Source organism: Camelina sativa, chromosome 6 (assembly GCF_000633955.1).
Source record: "Camelina sativa cultivar DH55 chromosome 6, Cs, whole genome shotgun sequence".
In the NCBI taxonomy this organism is placed as follows: Eukaryota; Viridiplantae; Streptophyta; class Magnoliopsida; order Brassicales; family Brassicaceae; genus Camelina; species Camelina sativa.
The window spans coordinates 5203353-5230484 of record NC_025690.1 but is presented as its reverse complement, the minus strand read 5'-3'; the positions used below and the strand labels follow the sequence as shown (position 1 = coordinate 5230484).

General features: G+C 35.1%; 4 protein-coding genes, 1 long non-coding RNA gene and 1 pseudogene across 6 annotated transcripts; 1 reads left to right on the top strand and 5 right to left on the bottom strand.

The window, feature by feature from the left end:
• Positions 409 to 6347, bottom strand: LOC104790461 (WAT1-related protein At3g28070). 2 transcript variants are annotated; one of them, XM_010516220.2, is made up of 7 exons: positions 6064 to 6347; positions 5906 to 5971; positions 5685 to 5798; positions 1406 to 1655; positions 1082 to 1243; positions 837 to 985; positions 409 to 754 (listed from the first exon to the last, which is right to left on the bottom strand). In XM_010516220.2, the coding sequence occupies exons 1-7, from the start codon at positions 6258 to 6260 to the stop codon at positions 613 to 615; spliced, it is 1080 nt and encodes a 359-aa protein (XP_010514522.1). In that variant the 5' UTR covers positions 6261 to 6347; the 3' UTR covers positions 409 to 612. The 2 variants fall into 2 exon arrangements, with proteins under 2 accessions (XP_010514522.1, XP_010514521.1); XM_010516219.2 differs by lacking the exons at positions 5685 to 5798; positions 5906 to 5971; positions 6064 to 6347 and adding exons at positions 4847 to 4960; positions 5068 to 5133; positions 5226 to 5499.
• On the bottom strand, positions 7103 to 9224 carry LOC104790458 (annotated as a pseudogene).
• LOC104790456 (WAT1-related protein At3g28050-like) lies at positions 11657 to 14466 on the bottom strand. Its single transcript, XM_010516216.2, has 7 exons — positions 14117 to 14466; positions 13963 to 14028; positions 13462 to 13575; positions 13085 to 13313; positions 12513 to 12674; positions 12261 to 12412; positions 11657 to 12007 (listed from the first exon to the last, which is right to left on the bottom strand). The coding sequence occupies exons 1-7, from the start codon at positions 14305 to 14307 to the stop codon at positions 11818 to 11820; spliced, it is 1104 nt and encodes a 367-aa protein (XP_010514518.1). The 5' UTR covers positions 14308 to 14466; the 3' UTR covers positions 11657 to 11817.
• Positions 14181 to 14565, top strand: LOC104790457. The gene is made up of 2 exons (XR_768691.1): positions 14181 to 14273; positions 14352 to 14565. It is a non-coding gene; the product is annotated as an uncharacterized LOC104790457 (long non-coding RNA).
• On the bottom strand, positions 16682 to 20171 carry LOC104790455 (probably inactive leucine-rich repeat receptor-like protein kinase At3g28040). The gene is made up of 2 exons (XM_010516215.2): positions 18426 to 20171; positions 16682 to 18343 (listed from the first exon to the last, which is right to left on the bottom strand). Exons 1-2 carry the CDS (start codon positions 19973 to 19975, stop codon positions 16840 to 16842), a joined length of 3054 nt encoding a protein of 1017 aa, XP_010514517.1. The 5' UTR covers positions 19976 to 20171; the 3' UTR covers positions 16682 to 16839.
• On the bottom strand, positions 24302 to 27121 carry LOC104790453 (DNA repair protein UVH3-like). The gene is made up of 7 exons (XM_010516214.2): positions 26928 to 27121; positions 26494 to 26579; positions 26173 to 26410; positions 25944 to 26080; positions 25553 to 25637; positions 25033 to 25455; positions 24302 to 24936 (listed from the first exon to the last, which is right to left on the bottom strand). Exons 1-7 carry the CDS (start codon positions 27078 to 27080, stop codon positions 24424 to 24426), a joined length of 1635 nt encoding a protein of 544 aa, XP_010514516.1. The 5' UTR covers positions 27081 to 27121; the 3' UTR covers positions 24302 to 24423.

Sequence of the window (27132 nt, the reverse complement as noted above, 5' to 3'; positions counted from 1 at the left end):
TGTGGAGCCCACTGTCACTATGCACACATAGTAACTTACATTTTACTTCTATATAAACGATCGAATTCGATCGTTGTAAAACATGAATACAATTACAAAACTTCAATTATAAAGGAGTTACAACTCTTTCTCTCCATCTCTCTTTATTCAGTATCCCGATCTTTCGACGGGTATAAATATCTCACTATTATTTATATTTTTATAGTTCTAATACAATGTAGAGATTAAGAATTGTTTAAAATTGCAAGCATTATATATTGACTCTCTAAGTTTATATAGTAAAATGGTTTTAAGATAGAATTAAATCTTTATATCTCTATACAGAGCTGGCCCAGATAATTATAGGGCCTTAAGCTGAAAACTCTTTTTAGGCTTGCTATAATTTTTCTAAAGAAAAAAACATGGAAAAGGAAGAAAATCAGTGTTGTGACTTGTGTCATTTGTACAGGGTTTTTACCATTAGGACAAACAAACTTTTCACAAACATATATTCAAAGGCCGCGCATGTGTCCTTTGCCGGCTATGTATCTATAAAATAAACATTACAATATCTTCATATTTTCTTATAGATCTTGTAGATCCTTCTACATACCAACAAGCATATGACTTGTTTTAAACTTGGTCATTCTTGCAGTTCAGTAGAAGAGGGATTTTCTCTTTTTCTGAAGATGATAACAACTGATCATTCTCTTCGTTTGCTTTGCCCCACATCACAGCGTAAAAGCCTAACGTTATCAAAATTCCTCCAAGCAAACTATAATATGAAACACAAAATCGAAGATGAGTAGATGTTCTTTCTAATAGATAATGTGTATGAAGACTAATGATTCATATACCATCCAAGATAGAGAGAATCGTTAAGAAAAATCACGCCCATAACCACTGCTATTAGAATAGACAAAGGTTTAAATATGGCAAGGTAGACAGGTCCTTTGTATCGTATTATCCATGAATGAATCGTATAGGATACCGAAGTTATTGTTGCCTGAAATATTTTATAAAGAAGACTATGTTAAAATGCAAAAGAAAGTATTTTGATTTTTTTTCTTTTAAAAAAAAAACGAAAATGTATATAACATACCACAGCTACAATTGTGATCAAAGTAATATCGAATTGAAGGATCCAAACGCTTGGATTGTTCCTTTCGACTACTAGTCCAATCGTTGTGGTAATGACTGAAACACATATAGTGTAAAGAAAGGAGACTGTGAATGCTGCTGGATATTCACTCATTATGTGTGCCTGTCCAATATAGTCACATAGAAAAATCATTGGAATGATATCAATTCTCTATATGATAAGAATGAAGCCGACATCTTTTATAAGTTGTTCCCTCTCTCTTATTGATTTCGATTGAAGCATAAATTTAGAAATTATTTATAGATAGGTATCAAAATGTGGTACCTGTAGAATGTAACAAACAGAAACGAAGATGACTTGTATGGTTAGAACAGCTCCTCCGATGAGCCAATCAGAGGTTGAAGATGAAAACAACGGTGGAGAAAGCTGACGGAAGTTTACATACGGTGGAGAAGATGCAACAAAAATACGTGGACCGTGGTAGAAAATCACCACAAGTGCGCCCATCACTGACAAGATCGTCCCCATCACTTTGGCTACACAGCTCTTTTCTTTAAATGATATTTTTTCCATCCTTTATTCAAAAAAATTGACATTTATTGTTATTGATTACGTTTTATTCCAAAGTAAATGATTTGAGAATGTAAATATTTTATTAAAAATGTTAATACACATTTATTATATTCATGCAGACGGAAATGTTAGATTTTTTAAGAATGTAAATATTTAAAAATGAAAACAGTTTAGGTTTACAATCGATGATTATAAACAGTTTAGGCATTAGGCAATGTTAGATTTGGAACACAAGATTATGCACTAGCGAAGTAGTAACCAACTTATCTTCATATCATTTGAGATGCCGAACCTAAATACATGTATATATTGTAGAAAGAAATAAGAATAAAATAAAATAAAAAACACATTTACCAAAATCATTATGTGGATTTTTTACCCAACTACTATAACACATCCACGTGCAACACCAAATATAACAAATTAAAAATACTATATATTTTCTCGAATTGCCTCATTTGATCCGATTTTTTAATATAAAATTGTTAACAAAACCTCACTACTTGAAACAAATTTTGTAGTAAGTCAAAGCAATCTTCAACCATTTTATTGATTAAAAGTTTAAGTATACGGATACGAAACTCTTTCTCATAAATAACTGTTTTTTTACGAAAACATATAATGTATCAAATAAAAGTTTTACGCAGTTTTATTCATGTTAGGTATACGTGATGTGTCATTTACGATTTATAACTTATGTAACTTGTTTAAAAGATATACTCTAAAACAGTACTAATAAAATTAAAACAAATTTTAATGAAATTTATAGCACATGCACATTCCAAAAAAAATCAAAAATAGCACCAATTGATAAAATTATAATTCTAATATTTAAACTTTATTTTTCACCAAAAACAAATATTTAAATATATTTTTTAAATTTTAAATATATATTTTAGGTTTGAGTTGCTTATTTTACATATAAGGTATAGTTTTTAGAGGGTAGTGTTTAGAGATTAGAAATTATTTTTGAAGTTTAAGTTTGAAACATGGTGCTATTTTAAAAACATTAGAAATGATTTAGAAAAAACCTTATTTTTGTATTATTTTTGATAATTATCCTTTTTTAATATAGACATGTATTTGATCAAATGAGTTAATATTTATATCATATTGTAACACCTTTAACCTGGAAACGATTTGTGTGCTTGGTGTCGAGCGACACCAAAGGGTGTCAGTCGACACTAGCAAAATTTTGAGTTAGTCGGTCTGGTTTGTTCTTGGTTTTGTGCGGTTTAAATGTTTTAGAGAAATCCTAAACTTTCCTTATACAATGAGAGACCCTCACTGTTTTAGGGATTCTCTTCCCCAATCGATTTCTGCCCTAGAGAGAAAGAGAGAAGAAAATAGTGGATTAGGGATGGGACAGGAGTGGAGAAGAGAAGGGAGCAGTGTCGTCTGCATTTGGGGACATATGTAGAGAAGACTCGGCCTCCTGGTGGAGGACGATGGAGAAAGAGGCTCACGGGAGAGAGAGAGACAAGAGGGATGGTGTTAACATGGTGTCTCGACGTTTGGATCCATGAGTGGGAGAGTGTGGCGACTCACGGTAGCTCTTCATCCTAGTGAGTGTGTTGTTTTGGTCTATATCAATAAGAGAATCGTTGGTGGTGAAGGATTAGAGTTTTGGGGCCAAGAGGGGCTGAAGGAGGATCCTAGGTCGTGGTTGCATGCTTGGTGTGTCATTCGACACCAGCAGCTGCAGACGAACTGCACGGACTAGTCCAGTATGACTATTTCGGGGCAGCATTTGGAGGATGAAACAGAGTCCGCTTTGGCTGAAATTTGTTCAGGAGCTTTGTGGTGATACATGCTCCATATCTGACACTGGGTTTGTCAATTGAATGGTTAATTTGTTAATTAATCTAGTGTTAATATTATGATCTGGCATGGACGATTTTATTGCAAGGTAGGGATGTCGAGCGACACCAAGGTGGTGTTGATCGACACCAGAATGTTGTTGTGTGTTTGGTCGTACGTGAACAGTTCGACCATACCACGAGGGTGTCTATCGACACTATATGTGTTGTTTGCGAGTGGTTCCCGATTTGTCATTATCAATACCAGGTAGAGGTGCTGATCGACACCAGAGCCAAGGTTGGTGATGCCTAGTGGGGGTGTCGACCGACACATGGTGGAGGTGTCGCTCGACACAAAGTGGAGGTGTCGCTCGACACCAACGTCTAGCTCTTGGAGAGTGTGTTATGTTAGATTGGTTTCCGGCAAGAGTTATCGGGGATGCTTAAGCGTTTGGGTGGAAGTCTTATGGGTGAACCGTAATCGTGTTTATTGGATTGTGGTATGGCCAGTGTGAGTCGAAATCAGATCGTTGGTGAGGCAGAGTCCGTGGCTAGAATTGAAAGGAGTATTCCAGCCCATCTCTCTTGTTACTTGGTCGCTTAGAGCTGGTTTGTTGTGTGAATATGTACCAAGATGAGGTGGTGTTTAAGATACATGAGTGAGTGAAGCTTGTTCCAAGAAGTAGAGACAAGTGGCTCGTCCGGTCGGGCGTCGAAAGAGTCTGATCCAAGTCTACCAATGTAAGGTGCTTGTGGAACCGAAGTACCTTCGTATGACTGTGTTTGAATGCGAAGTATGGGTTAGTTGGACGTAGCCTGTACCACTGTTCATTCTGCTCGTAACAATCTAATTGTGTAAGTTTTTATAAGAACCAATTTCTAAGCCGGTTGTCTCATCGGAATAATGGGATTTCATTTAGATTGTTTCTCTTGTGTCATGTGCGAGGATTAGGAATTCGGGTGTGATCGTTTCACATATAAACGTGCTGGATATTACTATTATTATATCTTAAAAAGAATTATCTTAAAATAATATTAAAACAAGTTTTATGGACAATTATATATAACACACTCCACAAATTTACAAAACGAGCACCAATTGATACAATTGTAATATTTTAAATATATTTTTAGAATTTCTTTTTTAAAGTTTGGGGCATCTATTTTACATGAGTGTATAGTTTCTAAAGAAAATGTTTTAGTATAAATTTAGCATTTAATTGTGAAACAGTGTTACTTTTTTAATTTTAGAGATTATGTGCTAAATTTATAAATAAAACTTATTTTTGTGCTATCGATAAAAAATTTCCAACTAAAATGATTTTTTTATACATCTTAAATGTCAGAATAAATCTGCATTAACCTAAAGTCTGAGAAAAAAAAAATAGCAAACCTGAAGATAGCGGCGAGGATGAAGGTAAGAGCAGGACTGATATTGCCCATGGCGGAAGCTAAGGTTGGGTTGCTGTATTTGATGCCTACGTATCCTGTAATCACATATATTGATCTTTTTTTTGTATATATTTTCAGCCAAAAATCATATATTAGCAACACTATAATAATGATAATTTCATATTACGTATTGGAAGAAGGAATGTATTATTTGGAAATTACCCTAGAAATCCCTGAAGTCCAATCTTGCACAGTATTGAGAGACTTAGTGGAGGAAGTGTTCTTGACCTGTAAAAAAAAGCAGAAAAAAATAAATATGCATACAAAAAATTTTAAAGAACGGTTATAAATCTTAGATAAAGATTAAGGTTATTAGAAACCTATTGGTGAAAAATAGAGAAGGAAGAAGGAGAAGCGACGCAAGAAGATAAGAATAGCCGATGAAAGGGTAAATGTTGAGTCCCTTTGAAGTTGCTACTTTAAACAGTGTGCTTATTCCGATGCTAGTGGTTTCTATCGCCAGCATCGTCGTCAAAAACACGGTCTCTCTCCGCCAGTGGCTTGCTGTTCCGGCCATTTTTTTATATGGTAGAAAGGTTTGGTGTTGAAATGTGAGTCTTTGTTATCCCTTTGTTTGCTTTTTTATGTTTCTTAAGTAAAATAAATGGTGTATATAGACTATACAGTACGTGTAGGCCCGGCTCTAGGGCGAGAGNTAAATAAAACTTATTTTTGTGCTATCGATAAAAAATTTCCAACTAAAATGATTTTTTTATACATCTTAAATGTCAGAATAAATCTGCATTAACCTAAAGTCTGAGAAAAAAAAAATAGCAAACCTGAAGATAGCGGCGAGGATGAAGGTAAGAGCAGGACTGATATTGCCCATGGCGGAAGCTAAGGTTGGGTTGCTGTATTTGATGCCTACGTATCCTGTAATCACATATATTGATCTTTTTTTTGTATATATTTTCAGCCAAAAATCATATATTAGCAACACTATAATAATGATAATTTCATATTACGTATTGGAAGAAGGAATGTATTATTTGGAAATTACCCTAGAAATCCCTGAAGTCCAATCTTGCACAGTATTGAGAGACTTAGTGGAGGAAGTGTTCTTGACCTGTAAAAAAAAGCAGAAAAAAATAAATATGCATACAAAAAATTTTAAAGAACGGTTATAAATCTTAGATAAAGATTAAGGTTATTAGAAACCTATTGGTGAAAAATAGAGAAGGAAGAAGGAGAAGCGACGCAAGAAGATAAGAATAGCCGATGAAAGGGTAAATGTTGAGTCCCTTTGAAGTTGCTACTTTAAACAGTGTGCTTATTCCGATGCTAGTGGTTTCTATCGCCAGCATCGTCGTCAAAAACACGGTCTCTCTCCGCCAGTGGCTTGCTGTTCCGGCCATTTTTTTATATGGTAGAAAGGTTTGGTGTTGAAATGTGAGTCTTTGTTATCCCTTTGTTTGCTTTTTTATGTTTCTTAAGTAAAATAAATGGTGTATATAGACTATACAGTACGTGTAGGCCCGGCTCTAGGGCGAGAGAGGGACAAACAAAAGTTTTCCAACAAAACTTCAACAAAGGGGCCAAAAAAAAAAAACAGATTTATATGTTGGAAATCGTCCATAAAGTTATATGCTAAGGGAGTAGGGACAAAGAATAATTATTGAGAATGGTCCACTGCTAATTCTTGAATTTATGATGGAAGGACCACTAGAGTCTGAAACGGGTTTAGCTAGTGGACTGGATTCTAAAGAATTAGATTCCTTTCAATGAGCGAATGGTACCCTCTCTTTCAATATAGTATCCTCCTATAGTGCCTATTGATCGGAAACTAAAATACGACGTGGATGTTTCATGGAAAGAAGGTTTGGATATTTGTGAATTGAGATGAATCCTTAGGGACAAGAAGGGAGATGTAAGAAGGTTTGGTTCCGAAGCATATATCTTTCACTGTTATTTAGACCCTGAATCCAAAAAAGATATGTACATCAATCACTGATGTAAAACATTTGTTCTTTCTCTTTGTTTTCTTATCATCTTTTGCACTATCCCGTTGTGGAACAAAATGCATGTTCTTTTTGTATTAAAAATAGAGTTGGTATTATTGAGTTTATAAAAAAAAATATAATAAAGACTAGACAATACTCTATCTGGGTGCATAAATAATAAATACTATCTCAATCGGTTTTTGAAGTACTTCAGATTCAAACTACATAACCCTAACATAGCTTAAACTCTTCGATCCTAATCATACAAGTATTGTTGTTACCTGCATTTCCAAAAATGAGTTCATACAAGGAAATAGGTTGTTGCCTGAATTTCCAATAATGATTTCTATGAGGAAAATTCTTCGATCCTAATCATACCAGTATGCTTTGGAAAATTAGATAGGCTAAACTACTAATTAAAGCCATTTGCTATTTGACTTTGAAACCCTGAAAATGAATTGTTGCTTTATACGACTTCAAAATGTTACAATGTTAAGACTTATTTCTCTGCGGCATAATTCATCAAAAGCGGAATTCTCTTTGAATTCGACGATGTGACTACATTAGTTTCGATATTAGCCTTCTCCTCCTTTGCTTTTCCCCACATAACCGTATAGAAACCGATCGTAATCAATGTTCCACCGATCACACTGCCAAATAAATACAAAGAAGAAACTGAAAGTGAATATCCAAAATGAAAAATTAGGTAATCCATATTTTGAGAGTTAGCACTTCTTTTTCACCGTCCGAGATAGAGAGAATCGCCTAGAAATATCGCTCCTAGTACCACCGCGGTTAATATAGCTAATGGCCTGAACATTGCTAGGAACACTGGCCCCTTATGTCGCACTGTCCATGACTCAACAACATAGCCCGTCGAATTTACCATCCCCTGATATTACATTTACACAAATCTTAACTCAATAAGATGATCTTGGAATTATTTAAAACTATAGAGACTTTTCATACCGTTGCAACGATGCATATCAACATAATTTTCGATCTCATAATCCATGTGCTAGGATTGTTCTTTTCAGCGAATAAACTAACACTGAAACGCATACATTGTGGGAAAGTGCCAAAGCAAATTCTGATGGATACTCCCTCATTATATGCGTCTACACCACCAAAAATGTTAAGAGATATAAAAACATTAGCTTAAGTTTCGACTGTCATACAAACAAATAGGTATAACCAAAGTATACCTGAATGATATAAGAGACCGCAATGAGAGTGTACTCAAGTGCCAAAAGTCCTCCACCGGTGACCCAATTAGTATTCGACAGTGATGATGGAGGCGGCGTAAGAGGCTGAGGAAGATAAATGAATGGTTGAGATGTGGTGAAGATGATGGGACCATGGTATAGAGTGGCCACAAGTGCACCCACTATCGAAACTATTGTGCCAACTACTTTGGCTACACTGCTATTTTTCCTCATCGATACCTTCTCCATTCTTACAAATATAAACACCAAAATATAATACGACTTCAAAATTGGTTTTAAACTAGAAATATACGAAACCAACTCAAAACAAAAACAAAAATAAAATATATCTAAACCCAACAGAATAACAGAATGGTATTGAATTCTACACCAAAATACCTAACCAAAAATCCGACAAGAAATCTGATAAACCGAACCAAAATCCAAATTCGGTTTACAAGATTAGATAAAGAGATAAGATCTGACAAATCAAATCAAATTTGGTCTTGTTAGAGGGTTTGCATAGAAGAGAAAGTACCCGAAGAGAATAGCGAAGATGAAAGTGAAAGCAGGAGTGAGATTACTCATTGCTGATGCTAAAGTAGGAGAACTATATTTGATACCTGTGTATCCCAACATCAGATACACACATCTGAACAGTAACATCATATCTGATTAGTAAATTAGAACAAACACAAATCTTGATTTAAGATTAAAGATTGAAACAGAGAGACCAAGAACTTACCCAAGTAATCCAAGAAGTCCCATTTTACAAAGAACTGAGAACTTTAACGGTGGAAGAGATCTTGACCTGAGGTTTTTAATTTCAAGATTTTGGAGTTGGAGAATGAAGATGAAGAATCAAGATATAGAGAGACCTGTGGGTGATGAAAGGAGAAGGAAGAAGAAGAAGAGCTCCGATTCCATATGAGTATACTAAGAAGACATATGAGCTCATTCCCTTTGAACTTGCTGCTTTAAACAGAGTATTCATTCCGACGTCGGAGACAACCACCGCCACCATTGCCGTCATGATCCCGCTGTCTCTTTGACATAATCTCCCAGACATTTTTGTTGGGTTTTTTTATTGTCTTACTCTGAAACTATGTTTTGAGTTTTGACCAATTTGCGAGCCTCTTTTGATTTATTTATTTTTTGGTAACTGGAATTTGACAACTTTTCAATTCATTTGGACCACTTCATGTTCCAACATCAATATATCTCTCTCTATATACATTAAAAATGTCTAACCATTAGTTAATTAGTAACCTTAAGTAATGTTATAGTGACGAAGATTTTTAGGTTTTTTTTTATCTTTCTATATTTATTTTCTTTTGGAGATTTTTATTTTTTTTAGAATGGAATGAATACCTAAGTTTATGTAAAAACTTGCATACCTAAGTAAATTTGTATCTGATGTTGGGATACTTCGCTTTTTCCCGGCAAACCATGAGGTATATGACAGTTTGATCGTGACTACCCCAAATCTCTCTGACTTATTTGCGGAAGTGTCTATGATACACCATAAGGTCGCTTGTGGCTTGTTGCTTGTTTGCTTCAGTCTCTGATCTTTTATGGCCTATCCATCCTTTACTAATGTATGCTTTCTAAAGCTTACTGTAACCCTTTTTATGCTTGAAGCTTGTGTTAACTTTGCCCTAGAGGCTTTATTTGAATGAAATCCAAGTACTGGTTTGACCGGAAAAAAAAAAAGGAACTTTGTAAATTTGTAGGCACGAAAACCAGATGATAAGTACGTTTAATTTTTTTTTTTTTGTCAGCAGATTTAATAGATTAGTTCAAAAAGAGTCAATTTAGAAGAAAATTGTTTATAAGAGTAACATAGCGGGTATAGTATGAATATTTTGAGCTAAGAAATCTGCAACATTAGCACCATGAGAAATAAGAGAAAGAGAAAACGTAGAGAACTCCTCCATGTCGACTCGTACAAATAAACTGAAAATGTCGGGTAGTCGGAAAGAGAAAACAATATCTTCACCAGGTCTGAGCAGCCAGTAAAAAAAGCAACATCTCTATGGTCAGGACCAATCATACACTTCATCGCCCAAACTAAATCTTCAACCTCTGTATGTAAAGGAGATAAACTTCATCGTAGGTTCGCGGCTCACATAGTAGGTGGACCACCATCCAAAGCCAAGCAGTACCATTATGAGCTAGAGAAATTATCACCAGGTTTCCAAGAGCCATCCACATAACACCGGGTAATTGAGCCCCCTGCACCCCCTGAACCAACTATCAGTAAATAAATCTTACACAAAAAACATATGAACTCTATGATTATCAAATATGGTATGCTTCTAACAATCTCTATCCAATGATTTATGCCTTAGTTGTTCACAGGTTATTCCAAAGGTACGAGGAAGACGCTATGGCTTCACTAACCTTTTCGATGAGGACTTTTCTTCAGCTCAACCACGCCAGATTCCTAAGTTATGAGTAAAGATTCAAACTTTGAAGGCACGTGAACTCAAAAAAGACGTCCAGATCAAACACCTCATGGAATGTAACAAGCTCCTCCTAGGTAAGTTTACTGACCTACAACCACCTAACCACACAGTGACCACGAGCGTCGAGGTCGAGGACGATGACGAAACACAACCATAATTGTTTCAGAAATGATGTTGTAAAATGTTTGACTATGTATTGTAAAACTTTTGGATTTTATCAATGCCTGTATACATGGGTAATTTCATCTAAAATTTTAAAACTGCAAAATTAATTGAAAATCATCTACAAATGATTATGAAAAATTGAAAAATGAATCAGACTTGTTCCTACCAACATTTACAGGCGCATAAAATGGAGTTTTAATTTTTTGAAGGATAATAGAATGAATATTTCGTAGGGAAAGAGAATGAAATTTTTGAAGGAAATGAGAAGGAACATTTCGAAAGAAAACACACAGGAAATGTTTAGAAGGAAACTCGAAGAAAATATTTTCCTACGAAAATACAGAAGGAAAATGGTCAGTATTGCCCTTCATCGTTCCTTCCAATAAACCTTCAAAATTTTCTCCATTCATGATCTCCTACGAGCGATTTCCCCCAATATTTTTCATAGAAAATTGGTAAGAATCACGTGTTTCCTTCCATTTTATCTCAAAATCTGCGGTAAAAAATCTAATGAATTGATTCTTCTTTGTTATTTTTTTAACGAAAAACCATTATCTGCCATTATTCTATTTTAATGATTTATTAACTAAAATATTTTGTTTTTTACGGTATTTTGGATGGGCATAATTTTTCAAAAATAGCATATCAAATTTAAATGTGTTCTAAATTAAGTTGTAGATATGTGGGAATTTAAACTTTAGACTAGACAGAAGCCATTAACTTGTTTAATTTACATATTTAAGTTTATCGTATACTAAAAAGTAGTATAGTTAGCTGAGCGACAAGTATTAATTACTATTAGCGATGAAAAATCTCAAAACTTCTGCTTAGCACTAAAATTTGGGACTAAAGGTCAATCATTGAAACATGTAACTCCGAAAAAAATCTTAAATGAAGAATCAACCTTACTTAACTTTGTGAGATTCATTCTAACCTAATATCATGTAGAGGTCTAAGAAAAAAACAATTACAATGATGATTTGAAGATATCCTAAATTATGAGATATTGATTAGAAAACATTTGTTTCCTAAAAATTAAAGATCATATTTGTTTCGTCAAATAAAATTACAAAAGACATTCACATATGAATTTTCACACATATATATAGCGCGATCTTCAATGCTTGATAGTCCTTAGACATGTTCATCGTTCTTGTAACTTTCCAAGAGAGGAGCCTTCTGTGAACCCGATGGAGAGTCAAGATCAGCTTCGTTGGCCTGCTCGCGGTTAGCCTTTTTGTCATCTTCGACCACGGCCACTTCCTTAGCTTTACCCCACATCACCGTGTAAAACCCCATTGTTATTACCGTTGCCCCGATCACGCTGAGATCAACATTCAAGTACAGAAACGAAAACAAAAGCTTTTAAGCGAGCTGAGAATGAGAGTTTAATACATTAAACATTTTGCAACGATTTGGAGGTATGGTTCTAACATTACAGCGAGTTCCAAACTAATCTTGGACTAACCCGAAATTATTTATATTTAAATTCCGCAATAGTCGGAAACGCTACACAACACAACATGGCAAAACTACAAGACTTGTGTTGTGTAGTTTATAAAGTGGGGTTAATTTACCTGCCGATGTAGAGAGAATCTCTAAGGAAGATAACGCCCATTGCAACAGCTATCGCAATGGACAATGGCTTGAACATAGCAACGAATAAAGGCCCCTTGATCCGCAATGCCCATGTATGGATAGTATTGTTTATGCAAGATCCAAACAATCCCTAAAGATAGTTACAATCAACACAAAACATTTTCCTTTGGTGAAAAAATAAAACTAATTACACTCATAGGAAATTCACATTATATAATTAATGTTCTCACCGAGCAAACGATTGACACTAAGGCAATATTTGGTTTTATCTTCCATACACCCAAGTCACTCCCTTCTGTGAACAATGTAACGAGAGCAGTCCAAAAGCTCACGCCTATGCTATAAAAGCAAACAACGGTAAACTCGGCCGGATACTCTCTCATGATTTGAGTCTACCAAAAAAAAATATATATATTAAAGATTCCATAATTCTATTAGAAAACGAACAAACCATAGAGAAAAATGTATTAGATATGCATACGTAGTTCATCGTAGTTCAACGAACAAACCTGAACAATGTACCATAATGGAACACAGAAATACTCAACCGAGAGGAAAGCCGCGCCAAGTATCCAATTAGGGTTTGTCGATTGCGATCGCAAAGAAACTGACGGTGGAGATGTAGCAATCACCACAGGACCATTATAAAGAGTCACTATAAACGCACCTCCGATAGAAACAACGGTTCCTAACATTTTAGCCACACTACTAGTTCTCTTGAAAGANTCTATTAGAAAACGAACAAACCATAGAGAAAAATGTATTAGATATGCATACATATATAGTTCATCAATGTCTATACCTGAACAATGTACCATAATGGAACACAGAAATACTCAACCGAGAGGAAAGCCGCGCCAAGTATCCAATTAGGGTTTGTCGACTGCGATCGCAAAGAAACTGACGGTGGCGATGAAGCAATCACCATAGGACCATTGTAAAGAGTCACTATAAACGCACCTCCAATAGAAACAACGGTTCCTAACATTTTAGCCACACTACTAGTTCTCTTGAAAGACACACTCTCCATCCTACAAAACCAACTCTCAAACTCTCAAAACATGGGGCTCTAAAGGCAATGAAGCCCAAAAAACAGTTCATGGGCCGAGGGTGATTTGGTAAATAGCTAGTGTAAAAGGAATAAGTAAAATAGGGATGTATAATGTATAAAGTTGGCACCTGAAAAGGACGGCGAGTAAGAAGGTGAAAGCTGGAGTAAGGTTGCTGATCGCAGAAGCAAGTGTTGGACTACTATAATTGATCCCTGTGTATCCCATTATGTTTGAACAGCATCTATATATTTTATCAACACGAATATTTAGAAATATAAATTTTATTTTGTCAAAATAACAAAAATAATATATATTCCGTTTTTTACGAAGATGGGAAATAGTAACACCCAGAATAAAATATTTATTTCATGAAATTGGGGGTTAGATTTTTTCAGTAAAGTTGCAGCTTTTCGAAGCAACTTTAAGCCAAATGTCTCTTTCTTACCCTACTTTGTTGTCCTCTAAACTTTGGTTAAAAAATAAATTTTCAGTAACTCTCATGCAAAATTTTCATCTCTCTTGGATCTTACCAAGACCCAAATCGGGTAATATAAATCTCAAACTCAGACTTCTAAATTAAAGAAAAAGAAAAAAAAAAAAAAAGAGAAGAAATTAGTATATAATATACCCAATCATTCCAAGAAGCACGATTTTGTAGAGAATTGAGAAATTCATCGGTGGAAGAGTTCTTGATCTGTGAAAAATTAAACAAAAACCCATTACTCAAAAGTTTCAAGAAAATATTAAAATTTCAAGATCGAGTCAAGAAAGAGAGACCAAACCTGAAGGACCAAAACAGAGAAGGTAGAAGAAGAAGAGCAGCGAGACCATAAGAGTATACGATAAAAACATGATAGCTCATGCCTTTCAAAGTAGCTGCTTTGAAGAGAGTGTTTAAACCAACGTTTGCACATTCCATTATCACCAGCGCTGTTACTGGTAACACCTCTCTCTGGAAGTATTTTACCGCCATCTTCTCTCTGACTCTTTACTACTTGTCTCTCTGTTGATATGTAGATGTGGAGATTCGAAGAAGTGAGTTTTTTTAACACTATATGTAAAGATGAGAGAAACAGAGTTTGTTCTGTTTTTTTTTTCTTTGTTTTTGGGGAAAAGAAGAAGAAAAGAAGGTGAGTGGGTGAAAGTTAGATTCAGCAATTGTATTGTGTAGTCACACACACTTGAGAAAGATGTGAAGCGGACAAAAAAAAAATTGGCCATGTAACATGCTGACATGTTATATATTTGTTTTATATGCCATAGCCATATGAATGGAATTTATTCCAGTACAACAAAAATAATATAAAAAAGATCATTTATCAGATTATTACTCAACAAATTTGTGGGTGATCAATTAAATTTTTTTTGTTGGATGTTTCATGTTCCTGGTTAAGTCTACGTTATTTGAGATTTTTTTTTTTTTTTAGAAAAATGTATTGGAGGAGACAAAATTTTGTATCTAGGTGATTTGAGTCATCGATTAAGGTTTATTAGAATTAAGGAAGACTTGATCTTCAATTGATTTTACTTAATAAAGCTTATTTCGGTTTATTTAGAGATTAGTAAAAAAATTAATCTTCTTGGAGTTTGATTGGTATCGACTAGCTACGAACCAACTATCAATTTAATGGGTTTATAAATCGATTGTTAAATAAGGTTAATTGTGTGACGCCAAATTCTAATTATTTTTTTATCAATTTCGATTTTTTTCTAAGGTTTTTAAGCCACCGTAACAATCCGAATTACCAACAAAAACATCTTTCTAAAAGTATCACACCCTACAAAGTATCAAAGTCTCGGAGATGATACTTGACAGCAGTTTTTCAGGTCAGCAAGGAGCCATTGGTAGACCTTGCTCCACTTTCATAGATTCGAGATCCTCATTTTTTTGTGCTATAAATGTTAGACCAAATTTTATTCAAACACCTATATTCTAATGTAATACCAAGTTATTCTAAAGTGTCCATAAGATGGTATCTTCTTTTTGTCAAGTTAATAAAATCCTATCATAATCACAAAAAGGCTGCAAAGTCCTAACTAATTTTTCTATATAGAATAAATCAATGCCAAAACACATGGTTTAGGCCATTCATATAATGGAAGCATGCATCTTCCACACGCCATCACATTAAAACCTAATTATCTCATTTATAATTAACATAATCAAATATATAAAGTTTCATGCATTTATGTAGGATTCAACACCTAACTAAAAAAATGGACATTTTCTCACTTTTTAAAAATACTCTTTCATTTTTTCCATTTCCAAAAATATCTTAGATATATATATATATATATATATATATATATAAGATGATTAAATTTGAAGCTCTAACACCAAATATTAATCTTACCCCTTCAAAATTATATTTTAAATGTAAAATAGAAAATCCAAACTTAAAAAAAAATTAAATTAATTTAACATACTTTAATTATGTAAAAAAAACAAAAATGAAAAAAAAATGAATATTTTTGAAAAAAAAATGAATATTTTTGAAAAAAATATCTCAAAAGGGTCATTTATAACAAATAATTATAAATTAAATTACAATATACAAAAATTAATCGATTATATTTGGACACGTGGAAACTGAAATACTAGATTCTTGATTTTTATTTTGTTTTATGTAAAAGAAAGAAATTTTATGTTATTCACAAATAAGTTCTAGTGATCTATATATCTCATATATTTGCGAAATTAAATTGTCTTCACGAGAGACCACTTCTAATGAAGTTTTACTTGAAATAATTATATTATATCCAACATATTAAATTGTGATTGACTGTTCCTAATGAGGATTACATATCAACAAAAAAAAAAGGAAAAAAAAATGTGATTGAATGAATCATAATAAGAAATTGGGGTATGACTTTGGATAACATATGCTGGCGTGGTTTTCTAAAACATCGATACATGAATTTGGGGATATGACTTTTACGTCAGTCATATAGGAAAATTACAAAATCTAAAGCGATAATTATAGTAGTAGGCGACGTGATGCGCTTGTGTGTATGTATTAAGTAACTTGGATAGGAAAACTATACGGTGTAAAAAAATCAAATATATGACAAGAGATTGAGTCCTACAAGTAAATTATAAGTATAAGAAACCTTTATTTATTAGATAATAGAAAACGACATCGAATATATATATATAACAAAATAAAGAAAACAATGCCACATTATTGTCTTTGTCACTCTTACCCGATTCGAGCCACTAGATAATAATTACTGTACAAATTTTATTTTAGTTCGATTTCAATGTCAGTAATTATTTAACATTTGTACCATATATTGCTAAATAATATAAACACATGTACAATTCTCAGAAGACAAAACAAGGCTACTAAAGATAATACTGGTCAATGATTGTTATGATGATGATGACATAACGAAGTAGAGAAAGCGTAGTAGCATTGTCAAAGAAGCAGTCTCTACAAAACATAGAGAAAGAAAAGAAAAAATGGAAAAACCTAATGGGAAAATTAAACTAATAGACAGTGTTTTAGAAACTATCCATGATCCGATGAGGAACAGGAGAGTTAATGACCTGTAAGATCTGAACAATCTCAGCCATTGTAGGCCGATTTGATGGTATCTGAGAGGTACAGACAAGAGCAAGTTTCAGAACAGGTAACACTTCATCTTCAGAGTATTGTTCCTCCATAACTGGATCAATACATTCAAGCACATTCCCTTGTTCTAAGAGAACTCGGACATGGTCGCTAAGTATCACAAAGCTGTCTTCACCGTACTCCACTGGTCTTCGACCGGTCACTAGTTCGAGTATCAAAACCCCGAACCCGTAAACATCGCATTTCTCGTTGACTCTTAAGTTCTGACACTCTAACTCAGGCGCTACGTAACCTAAAGCGTTTTGAAACCTGTTGTTGTTCATCGTGTTCCCGTCTTGTGTAGTTAGAAGACGAGATAGTCCGAAATCCGAGATTTTCGGGTTGTTCTTTTCGTCGAGGAGGATGTTGGTTGGTTTCAGGTTGAAGTGGATGGTTGCTGGACGGCATGTGTGGTGGAGATAAGCGAGTCCTTTGGCTGTACCGAGGATGATTCTGTATCTTACGTCCCAAGAAAGAGGTGGTGTTGAGGGTTCTCGTTCGTGTAACTTGGACTGCAAGTTTCCGTTAGGGATGTATTCTGATACCAGAAGATGCAACTCCGGTGTCCAGAAATACCCTTTGATCGATACTAGATTTGGATGCTTCGCTTTCGCCAATATCCGAACTTCGCGATCAAAATCTTCTAGGTTTTGAAGATTCGGCGACGGGACAAGTTTCTTAACAGCCAAGTTTCTCCCCTGTTCTCCCAAAGGTGCCTTGTAGACTGTTCCAAAAACCCCTTCACCGATTCTTGAAGCTTTGTTCAGAAGAGACTCCGGGTTTCTCTCGAACTCTTGAGACGAAGACGACGAACGCGACGTTCTTGAGTTTAACAAAACAAGTTTACCCATCACTAAGCTTCTTCCTGATTTCGAAGACCCCGAGAAAATGCTCTCCAACGCGTTGTCTACAAACGCAAGCCGCCTTCTCACAGACGCGTTAAGCAGCGTTATGATTATGATCCCAGCGAAAATGAGTATAGCAGCTGATATTGCTACAATCACTGAAACACTAAGGAACATTCCACGGTGGAACTTTCCAGAACCATTGCTCGCTTGGTTTCCTTGCATATTGTTCCCTTTCCCATAGGAGTTTGGATCAATGACAAGAGGCTTTGGAACATTCAGTGTGCAAGGTCCTCTCAACAACGGTGAACAAATACCTAGGTTTCCTTGAATAGCACTCTGGTCTAAGCTTTGGAACACACCTCCAAACGGTAACCTTCCGATGAATCGGTTAAACGAAACGTTAACCAATAACAGATTCTGTAATTCCCCAAGCTCTTTTGGTATCTCCCCGGTAAGCTTGTTTGCCTCTAGCTTTAGAATCTTGAGCTCTTGTAAGTTTGAAAGGGATTTAGGAATAGGACCGGTAAGATTGTTATGAGACAAACTCCTACAACAAGAAACTTGTAATTAATATTGGAAAAACATTTTGCAAATAAGCAAAAAAACAGATATACGAAAAAGAGACTTACAGCAATTTGAGAGAAGAGCAGTTTCCAATTCCTTCCGGTATAGAACCGGTTAGTGAGTTACCATCTAACTGAAGGATCTGAAGACTCTGAGACTCACATATATCAACTGGAACAGAACCAATCAGCGCACTGTTCCTAAGATCCAAGACTGTTAGGTTCTGTAGAAACTCGATCTCAGGAGGAACTCTTGTGTTGAAATGGTTCCATGACAGATTGAGGTACTTCATGTGAATGAAAAGACCTACCTCACCAGGTATGTTCCCAGTGAGTTTGTTACGTGAAAGGTCGAGCCTTACGAGTGACTCAAATAACCTACTCGAGCCTCTCGGGATCGAGCCAGTGAAACCGTTACCCGAAAAATCCATTTCTTGAAGACCAAGATCAAACAAACCATCAGGAATGTTACCAACAAAGCCATTCCCTTTGAGCTGAACAATCATAAGCTCATTGCAAGATTCCAAAGACTCCGGTAGCTCTCCGGAGAGTTTGTTCTTAGACAAGATTAGATCCTTTAGAGATCTCAAGTTACCTATTGTAGAAGGAAGCTCCCCTGTTAACTCATTGCTGGAGAAATCCACGTGTACTAAACTGGTCATGTCACTGATCCATACCGGGAAATCACCAGAGAGAAGATTGTTTGATAAATCGAAGTGGTTTAAAGATCTCAGCCTCTGAAGTGTTCTTGGAAGCTCACCAGAGAAAAGATTGAAACTTAGGTCAACTCTGTTTAAATGAGGACAGAGTCCAATATCTGAAGGCAATGGTCCTTGGAACTGATTCCTCTGTAATTGCAACCATTTCAAGTTATGTAGAGAGAGTATCCCTAAAGGTACCGATCCATAAAGAGAATTAAACGATAGATCTAAGACTCTTAATCTCTCAAGCTTCCATATCCCTGAGACGAAACTAGGGTTACCCGTAAAACGGTTTCTTGAGAGGTTGAGACTGTTCAAAACAGAGCATCGAAACAGAGTACTTGGGATTTGACCTTCGAGGTGGTTGTGTGACAGAGAGAGGTACCTAAGAGAGGAACAGTTGTTGAAGAAGTCATCAGAGAGTGTACCGGAGAAGGAGTTTCCGGTTAAGTCGAGGTGTTGTAACGAGCTAATTGATCCAAGAGAAGATGGGATTTGACCGGAGAGGTTGTTGTGGCTAAGATCTAGCTTTCGGAGATTGTTGTTAGTTGAGAGAGCGTTGATGTTTCCTGTGAAGTTGTTGTTGGAGAGTGAGAGTACTTTTAGATGCTGAAGCTTTTGGATTCCACGGCCGATTTTTCCGGTTAAGGCTAAACCGTCGAGGGTAAGATCAGTGACTCGAGATGTTTTGGGATTGCATTTGACGTAGCTCCATGAACAAGGAGAATTATCGTCTTCGTTCCATGACTCAAGGTGTGAAGATGGGTCGTTCAGGTCTGATTTGAAGACGATGAGTCCTAGAACGTCGTCGTTTAGTTGGATTGAGTCAATCTCACCATTGATGAGTGAGACCATCATCAATGTCGTTGCGAGAAACAGAGTGAATGAGATCATGTTTCTTCTCTTACCGCCCATTTGTGATGTTTCTCTCTTGATGGGTAGAGAGATAAAACTTAATTTGTATAGGAGGAGAGAGAGAGAGAGAGAGATGGATGAGAGAGTTATTATGACATTTTTATGAAAGAGAGAGAAAAAGAGAATGGAGTTGAGTTTTGTGCCAATGAGATGAAACTCGAAGTGTTAGTGAGTGTAAGATTCTGAAGTTGGCTACATGACAACAACTAGATCGAGTTTACATATGAATATATGATCACTATGGCTAAATGGACCACATGGTCTTTATTCGGTTTAACCAAAAATGTCCGGTTTAGTCGATTATCTTAAATTAGATGTGTCTTCTTTACTTGTTAAATACATAAATGATGATGATAAGCCATACCATTAACTAACAACATGTTACTAAGTTTTAGGAACTCATCTCCATTTAGGGTCATATATAAATTCGTTTGACTCAGAAAGGAATAATATGTAATTGTAAAGGTCTAAATTTTGATGTTTACAACCCTCCATATAATATCAGGGTCTTGGCAAGTGTGTATTATCCAATAGATATAAGTGTGTAGTCTAGATCATAAAATAAATATCATTGGACTACAACCATATCTAGCCCCGACTTGTACGTAATAATAGAGTAAAAAGTTATATCACAAGAAAGGGAAAGAGATGAGATGAAAAAAGATATGGTCAATAGAAGGATAGAGACCTATGAAAATGGGAATCCTAATAAAATATGATAATTAAAAAGAAAAAAAAATAAAAAGGAAAGAAGAAAAGAACAAAAATAGGGTTTGGTGCCATTAGAACAAGAAAGACTCGTGACTGACAAAGTTATGTGTAAAATCCACCGCACAATTAGCTTATCTGTCTTTTTGTCCCGACATCTCTCTCTCCTCCCCGCCTCTCAATTTATTTTAGATTCAAATTACAAACTTAAACTAAGCTTTTTTAAGATTATAAGTTTATAACCCTTATTACTAAAGGAGATTGAAATGTTTCTTGGTTAGAGACATTGTTTTTAAAAACACAATTGACTATGATTTGAGTTCGTATTTAGTTTGGGTACATGTTTTTTTTTTAGACTTATTAATGGAGATAAGCTAAAAGTATAATATTTGTAGAAAAACGTTATTGGAATCAGTATAAATAATATTTATAGATAACCAATATACTTTTGTTCTTATAAGCCTTTTTGGTTTCACTGAAATCAAGTTAAGAAATGATGAATCTAATGGCTAAGAATATTATGTGGAATATTTCTTCTATTTGTTACATTATTATTGAAATATACCTTATTATGTATTATCCTAACGATCTATCTTAAAATTCACAACTAAAAAAAAAAACTCATTTTAATTTTTTCAAGGTTAACAATTTTTAGATGACTATTTATATAGTAGATATTTATATCCGTACCACAAAGAATTATATATGATAAACATGTATACTACTAGCATCACAAGAATTCACGATAAATTATCTCATGCACCACACTTATGATCGAGCGATTTACACGAAATTATTAAAGTAATGATGAACGATTTGCTTGCAAAAGATTAGAGATTTTCATTAAGTTTGTGAAGAATTAAGCCTTTATCTGTCACTAGTGGAGTATAGTTTTAATCAGCCTGGTTTTAACGACATTTTTAAAAAACCTCATAGTTATTTTACCAAAATATGACTTTGGAATTGGTTATATCTTAAGGAAATTTCAATAGCTTATACGAATACGACTTAAAAATGCAGGAATTCAGATACTAGCTCAAAAAAAAAAAAAAAAAAAGCATTCTCAATTTAGTCAAAGCAAATTTACAAGAAATATGTATTTTCAGTGATGTGAAGTGATAAATGTCTAGACAGTAGACACACATCAATTATTAAAAGGTATATATCCAATCGCATTCTTTTGTAATTTTGTTCGTCATTTTGATTTCTATATATAATATCATTCAATTCTAATTTGTTTGTGTTTTTTTCATCATCACATCGTTGCATGAGATATGGAAGATTTGATCAAGCTGGTGTCTGATGTTTGGGAACGGAGCATGTTCCCAAATCTTGGTCGTTTTTCAATAATTATTTCTTACCCATATTTCAAGATATTCTTCTTGCCAGCCACAATATTGCAACAAAACAGAACTCAATCACACGAATGTTAAAATTTTAAATTTGAATTTTGGTTTGACTCAGTATATTTTTGGTTTTAAAAAACGGGTAACTAATAACCAATTCCAAACTAATAATAACTAATTTAAAATTAAGCCGTAGTGAACTGATTACTATACCGATTTCAAACCAAAAATCCAGTTTGGTTCAATTCAGACAAACCGGTTCAGGTCAAAACGTGCCATTTTCTTGGCAAGAGCTTTACTTGACTTGTTTTGCAAATTATTCTGCGTCGAACTTGACATTTTGTTTTTCCTACAAAAACCACACAAAGATTAAAAAACATTTAAATCAGTTTTTTTTTACCTATATATGTATACAAGATCCGCCACAAACAAACTACCAAATCTACCGAAATAGGTTGAATATAAGGCGGAGGTAAATTAGGGGCAAAAGAAAAAAGAAAAAACATGATGAATATATATTTATTTCCATCGGAGAAGGAAGGCAGTGTGAAAGAAACAAGGGATCCATCGATATGATGCATGAGAAATCCAAGGACTACTTAATTAGGACATTCGGAGAGAGATAAGAAAACATCGATACATACATCAGCCGTGACCGTCGTGTAGAAGCGGAGAACAAACGACTTGGAGAAATTTACACAACCAACGAGCAAAAAGTAGTTGCCTGAGAATAAATAAACCCTAATTAAACGAAACTTGTGTCTTAAGTTTTCGAAAGGGCCTCTAATGTCGGTCCATGCTAACTCGTTAATAAGTAGTTTTCTATAAATTCCTGGTATAAAATAGTTCTTTTTTGAGAAAGACAGGTAATGTTAAGGTATGATGATGATGTTTATTCAATTCCAAGGAATACATAAGCATTAAGCAAATCAAAGCACACGCTCATGATTTGTTTGCCTTTTATTAGATGAAAGTTTAGGCGTTACTTAGAATAAGATCTAGAAAGCTGAACCTTGCCAAAAAAAAAAAAAAAAAAAAAAAAAAAAANACAAAATTATACACAAAAACAAGGAATTTGTTTGCCTTAGAGAGCGATATTTAATGTAAGAACCTTTAGCATCTCAAGAAAACAATGGTTCTTTTGCATTGCTTGTTTTGATGATAATGGAAACAACAGTGGGGACTGGGGACTAACAATCGATTCTCTTAGCATTAGCGTTGATCTTCAAATCATAATAGTACTAGGATGTCAAAGTTTCGTTGTTCACACGATTTCTTTTTAATCAGGTTTACCCTCTTGTTCGATTAGAGGCGTAGTAATGTAGGTAAAAATAAGTTAAAAGTTTAATTAGGTTTTATAAAGAAAAAAAAATTTCTTATAGGTGGGAATTTGAGAGCCGAAAAAATAATGTATAAAAGTTGAAAAAGCAACATGTACATGAAGGTAAATAGTCCGGTGGTTTGTGGGCTTCGGAGAGCAGTGAGGTCTGAAGTCTCTCTTCGTCGAGCTACAGTGGTGGGGTTTAGGTTCTTCTTCAAATCTCACCTCTCATACCAACCACGGCGGTGTTCTGCAGCAAGGGGTGGAGTCGTTTTGTTTTTTTTCAGTCCGACCAAGGTGTGGTGTATATCTCAGTAACTTGACGGAAGTGATGTTGTCACTTTGAACTTGTACTGTGAGATGATGAATGCTATTCTGGGCTCCAATTTCAAATCTTTAGATGATTAGCATTCTGGTTTTTGTATAGTTAGTTCGGAGAACCATCATTTTCGCCGGTTATTATAGCTTCATGACTCTTGGTTGGGTCAGTCGGATGTATTGTCCGTTTTAGGTTTAAGACCGGAACAGTGAAAACCGGAGAGACCAAGCTTTTCTAATGATGCACCTCTTGGTGTTGAAGCTATTGAGACAAGCTCTACACGTCGATCATGAGGATTTCTTAGCTGGGATTTGATCTGTTTTCAGTATTGGTTAGGTCTTCTCTGTGTAAGTATTTGTTTTCGTGTCATTAAGTTAATTTAGGTGGTTTAAGAGATAATTTCACATCGAATCGTGGTGTGTTATCTATCTAACTGTGGTTAAAAAATGCAATGGTTTTCGATTAGGTAGCGTTGGATCCGCTAGTGTTTCAGGGTTGTACTTGATCAACCATTGCATTTGTTTTGGTCTAAGTCTATATAGGTGAATGTAATGTGCCCTTTGATTTGGTTGTAACAATTGGGTTAATGAAAAGTTGATGTTGAACCAAAAAAATAAAAAAAATAAAAAAAATAGTCCGGCAACCCTTTTCCTACTAAAACAAAAGTTGTAGCTTCAAAGATTTATATATTCACATTGTTAACTTTGCCAAACGTTTTTACTTCCTACTTAACGATGATATACTATTGAGTTGTTCAGCTCTTCCTTTTCTTTCTCTTCAAGAAAGGCATAGCATTTAATCCACCAACTGAAGAAGAATTCCCAAAATCAATCTCAACATTTTTCTCCAATGATGATTCATTATCTTCTTCATTTCGACGTTTACCTTTCTTTTGTCCTTCTTCACTCTCCATATTTAACATCTCTACATCATCCTCCATTGCATCTTCCTCTGCTGTTTCATCTTCATCTACACAGAATCCGCCACCAATCACTCTGTAATCATCGGTAGCTTTATCTTCCAAATGAGCATCTCCAGTCTCATCCGCTTCATCTGCACAGAATCCACCTCCCGTTTGAATATAATCTTCAGAAGGACAATTGTTGATTGATGCATCATCGATGGTTGTTTCTGCAGAGACATTTCCTATTCCGCCTTGGCCATCATCTTCCAAATTCTCATTAAGGGATCCTCCATGGCTTCTTGACTCCTCCAGTTCATCATCTTCTTTTGCATTGTACTTCACAGGGTTCCGAGATTGGGTTGACTGGGGAAATGACAGATAACAAAAGTGAACCCACAACATAATCAACTACAACAAGTAACATTTGTTCCATTATCAGAAAGATAAATTAAGGCTTACCCTTCGCACTTTTTGAAGATTGCCTGGTTTTGCCGGCAACTCTACTACCTTGTCATCATCATCAGAGGTGTCTTCTGATAGCTCAAGGATATCTTTTTGGACTCTTCCTCTACCTCGTCCTCTTTTCTGGGCTCTGCCTCTGCTTCTGCCTCCACTACTAGATGGTTTTTCTAAGCACTTCCTTTTGTTTTTCACTTTCTCATTGGCTTTAGGTGAGTCTTTATCTGAAGTGTTGTTATCTTCAGTTTCTTGAGGAGCAACTCTTTTCTTATTTCGTTTCCTTGGACCTTCCTGGAGAGTATGACTCGCCACTTCTGAAGATAGACCTCCGCCAATTCCTTTGACAGCTTTGTTGATTCTTTTACTACGGATCTTTGCAAATCTTTCATTAAAGGAATAGAAAGCTTCTATCCGAAGTTGCGTCTTTGTGGAGAAAAAGAAAAAAGTAAAATTGTCAGATTCTGTTCATATTACCAATCATATGCATATTGAAGATAAGAGATCAAATGTAGATGAAGACCTCGCGCTTTTCATACTCCTTCAAAACTGGTAGTAGTAGATCCTCTGTTTTCTTGCCGTTCCAACCAAACTTTTCCCAGCATAGCCTTCACAAAAAAGTGATACTACAGAATCAGAACTCAGGACATTGTTTCATATATTCGAAGTAGTTTATTACAGAAACCGAGCCCATCAGACAAATCATGAAAAAAATTGTGCTTCTGCTTCAGATTCATTGAAACCTTTATCACGCCCTAAGTGGCTTCACAAATATAAAGTCTAAGCTATGCTATATTGTTTGAAGGAAACTAGATAGAAGACGGAATTAGTATTAGTTCGCAAACCTGGTACTAACAAAGGATGATCATATTCAAACCCAATATTGATAAAATGTTAAGTTAAAAATGACTTACTTTCTAAGAACTGAAAGATCAGGCTTGCCCCACGAGAAAATTTCAGTCGACCGATCGACTTGTGGGTTTAAGTAGGCTGAAATAACAGCCTCACTAGGGAAAGTTGTTGGAATATTCCAGTTCTTGCTTACCTTTCTCTGTAAATTTGAAATGGTAAATCAAATTAGTAAAGATTTTGTCAATTTGGACCAATAAATTAAACATTAAAGTTCAGTTAAAAGAGTAATACATGTTTATCCATGAAGATTTGCTTGATTTCTTCAGTGTCATCAGTCGAGGCACCTGCAGTGATTCCTTTATTATCTACAGAGCCAGACCCACGCTTCTTTACCTTCGAACCTGTTTTTGCATCAGTCTTTCCTAAAATGGTAGGATCAGGTGATTCAACCCATTCACGAAATTTCTGAAGCCCATCCTCCTCGGGAAAAGCAGTCACAACTTCAATAGCATTGACAATACCAATACCACTGCATGTCAAAACAATATGATATCAGTTACATATAGAACCGGACTTTGACTCTATGCAGTTAAAAGTTAAACCTATACTAACCTGATTCCTTCTGTGTAATCACTTCCTAGGAGCATTGCCATGCGGATTATTTTATCTCTGCTCAAGCCTAGCTCCTTCTCAATGTCCTGAAAATTAAAAGAGGTTAGAGACGAAATCACCAGACATATGAAAACTCGAATGTATGCAAAATGTAAGTTCAAACAGATCAACAGAGACAAATATATCAACTTACTTACTACCGAAACGATGTATCAACTTATTCCGGATAAAGGCAAATCTATAACTTAATAACGAAAAAGTAACAATCATAGGAAGCAGAAGTGCTAAGATGCTATAAAAAAGACAAGCCGCAGATAGTATGAAAGCTTATGTGAAACTGAAGAAGAAAATAAACTCATCGCAGCAAAAATAAACTGATCTCATTTCTCAAATGCACATGTATGAAAACAGAGTTTAGGGAAGGATATGCACACCTTCATAAAATATGTCTCCACATATTTGCGATCATCAAAAATATTTTTGTACACGCTCCTTGCTCCAAATAAGAATACATCAGAATCGTCAGTGACAATGCCATCAACAAGGTCTAATTGTTCCATAAATGCACACTGTGCCTCTGCTTCCATGGGAGCTATGATGTATGGTATGCCAAAAATTTGGAGTAGCTCCTAAGGAAAT

What these genes read in the sequence shown, in the direction of transcription:
- LOC104790456 (XM_010516216.2), bottom strand. Translation starts at nt 14,307, where the DNA reads ATGGCGGTAAAATACTTCCAGAGAGAGGTGTTACCAGTAACAGCGCTG. An exon ending in CATTATGGTACATTGTTCAG is followed by an intron (nt 12,675 to 13,084) that starts GTATAGACATTG and finishes TTTTTTTGGTAG; the next exon opens with ACTCAAATCATGAGAGAGTA. An exon ending in TAGTGTCAATCGTTTGCTCG is followed by an intron (nt 12,413 to 12,512) that starts GTGAGAACATTA and finishes AACTATCTTTAG; the next exon opens with GGATTGTTTGGATCTTGCAT.
- LOC104790461 (XM_010516220.2), bottom strand. Translation starts at nt 6,260, where the DNA reads ATGGCCGGAACAGCAAGCCACTGGCGGAGAGAGACCGTGTTTTTGACG. An exon ending in TGATCACAATTGTAGCTGTG is followed by an intron (nt 986 to 1,081) that starts GTATGTTATATA and finishes AAAATATTTCAG; the next exon opens with GCAACAATAACTTCGGTATC. An exon ending in GATTCTCTCTATCTTGGATG is followed by an intron (nt 755 to 836) that starts GTATATGAATCA and finishes TTCATATTATAG; the next exon opens with TTTGCTTGGAGGAATTTTGA.
- LOC104790455 (XM_010516215.2), bottom strand. Translation starts at nt 19,975, where the DNA reads ATGGGCGGTAAGAGAAGAAACATGATCTCATTCACTCTGTTTCTCGCA. An exon ending in TGCTCTTCTCTCAAATTGCT is followed by an intron (nt 18,344 to 18,425) that starts GTAAGTCTCTTT and finishes TTCTTGTTGTAG; the next exon opens with GAGTTTGTCTCATAACAATC.
- LOC104790453 (XM_010516214.2), bottom strand. Translation starts at nt 27,080, where the DNA reads ATGGAAGCAGAGGCACAGTGTGCATTTATGGAACAATTAGACCTTGTT. An exon ending in TGGAGACATATTTTATGAAG is followed by an intron (nt 26,580 to 26,927) that starts GTGTGCATATCC and finishes TTTAATTTTCAG; the next exon opens with GACATTGAGAAGGAGCTAGG. An exon ending in AGGAGTATGAAAAGCGCGAG is followed by an intron (nt 25,456 to 25,552) that starts GTCTTCATCTAC and finishes TTCTCCACAAAG; the next exon opens with ACGCAACTTCGGATAGAAGC.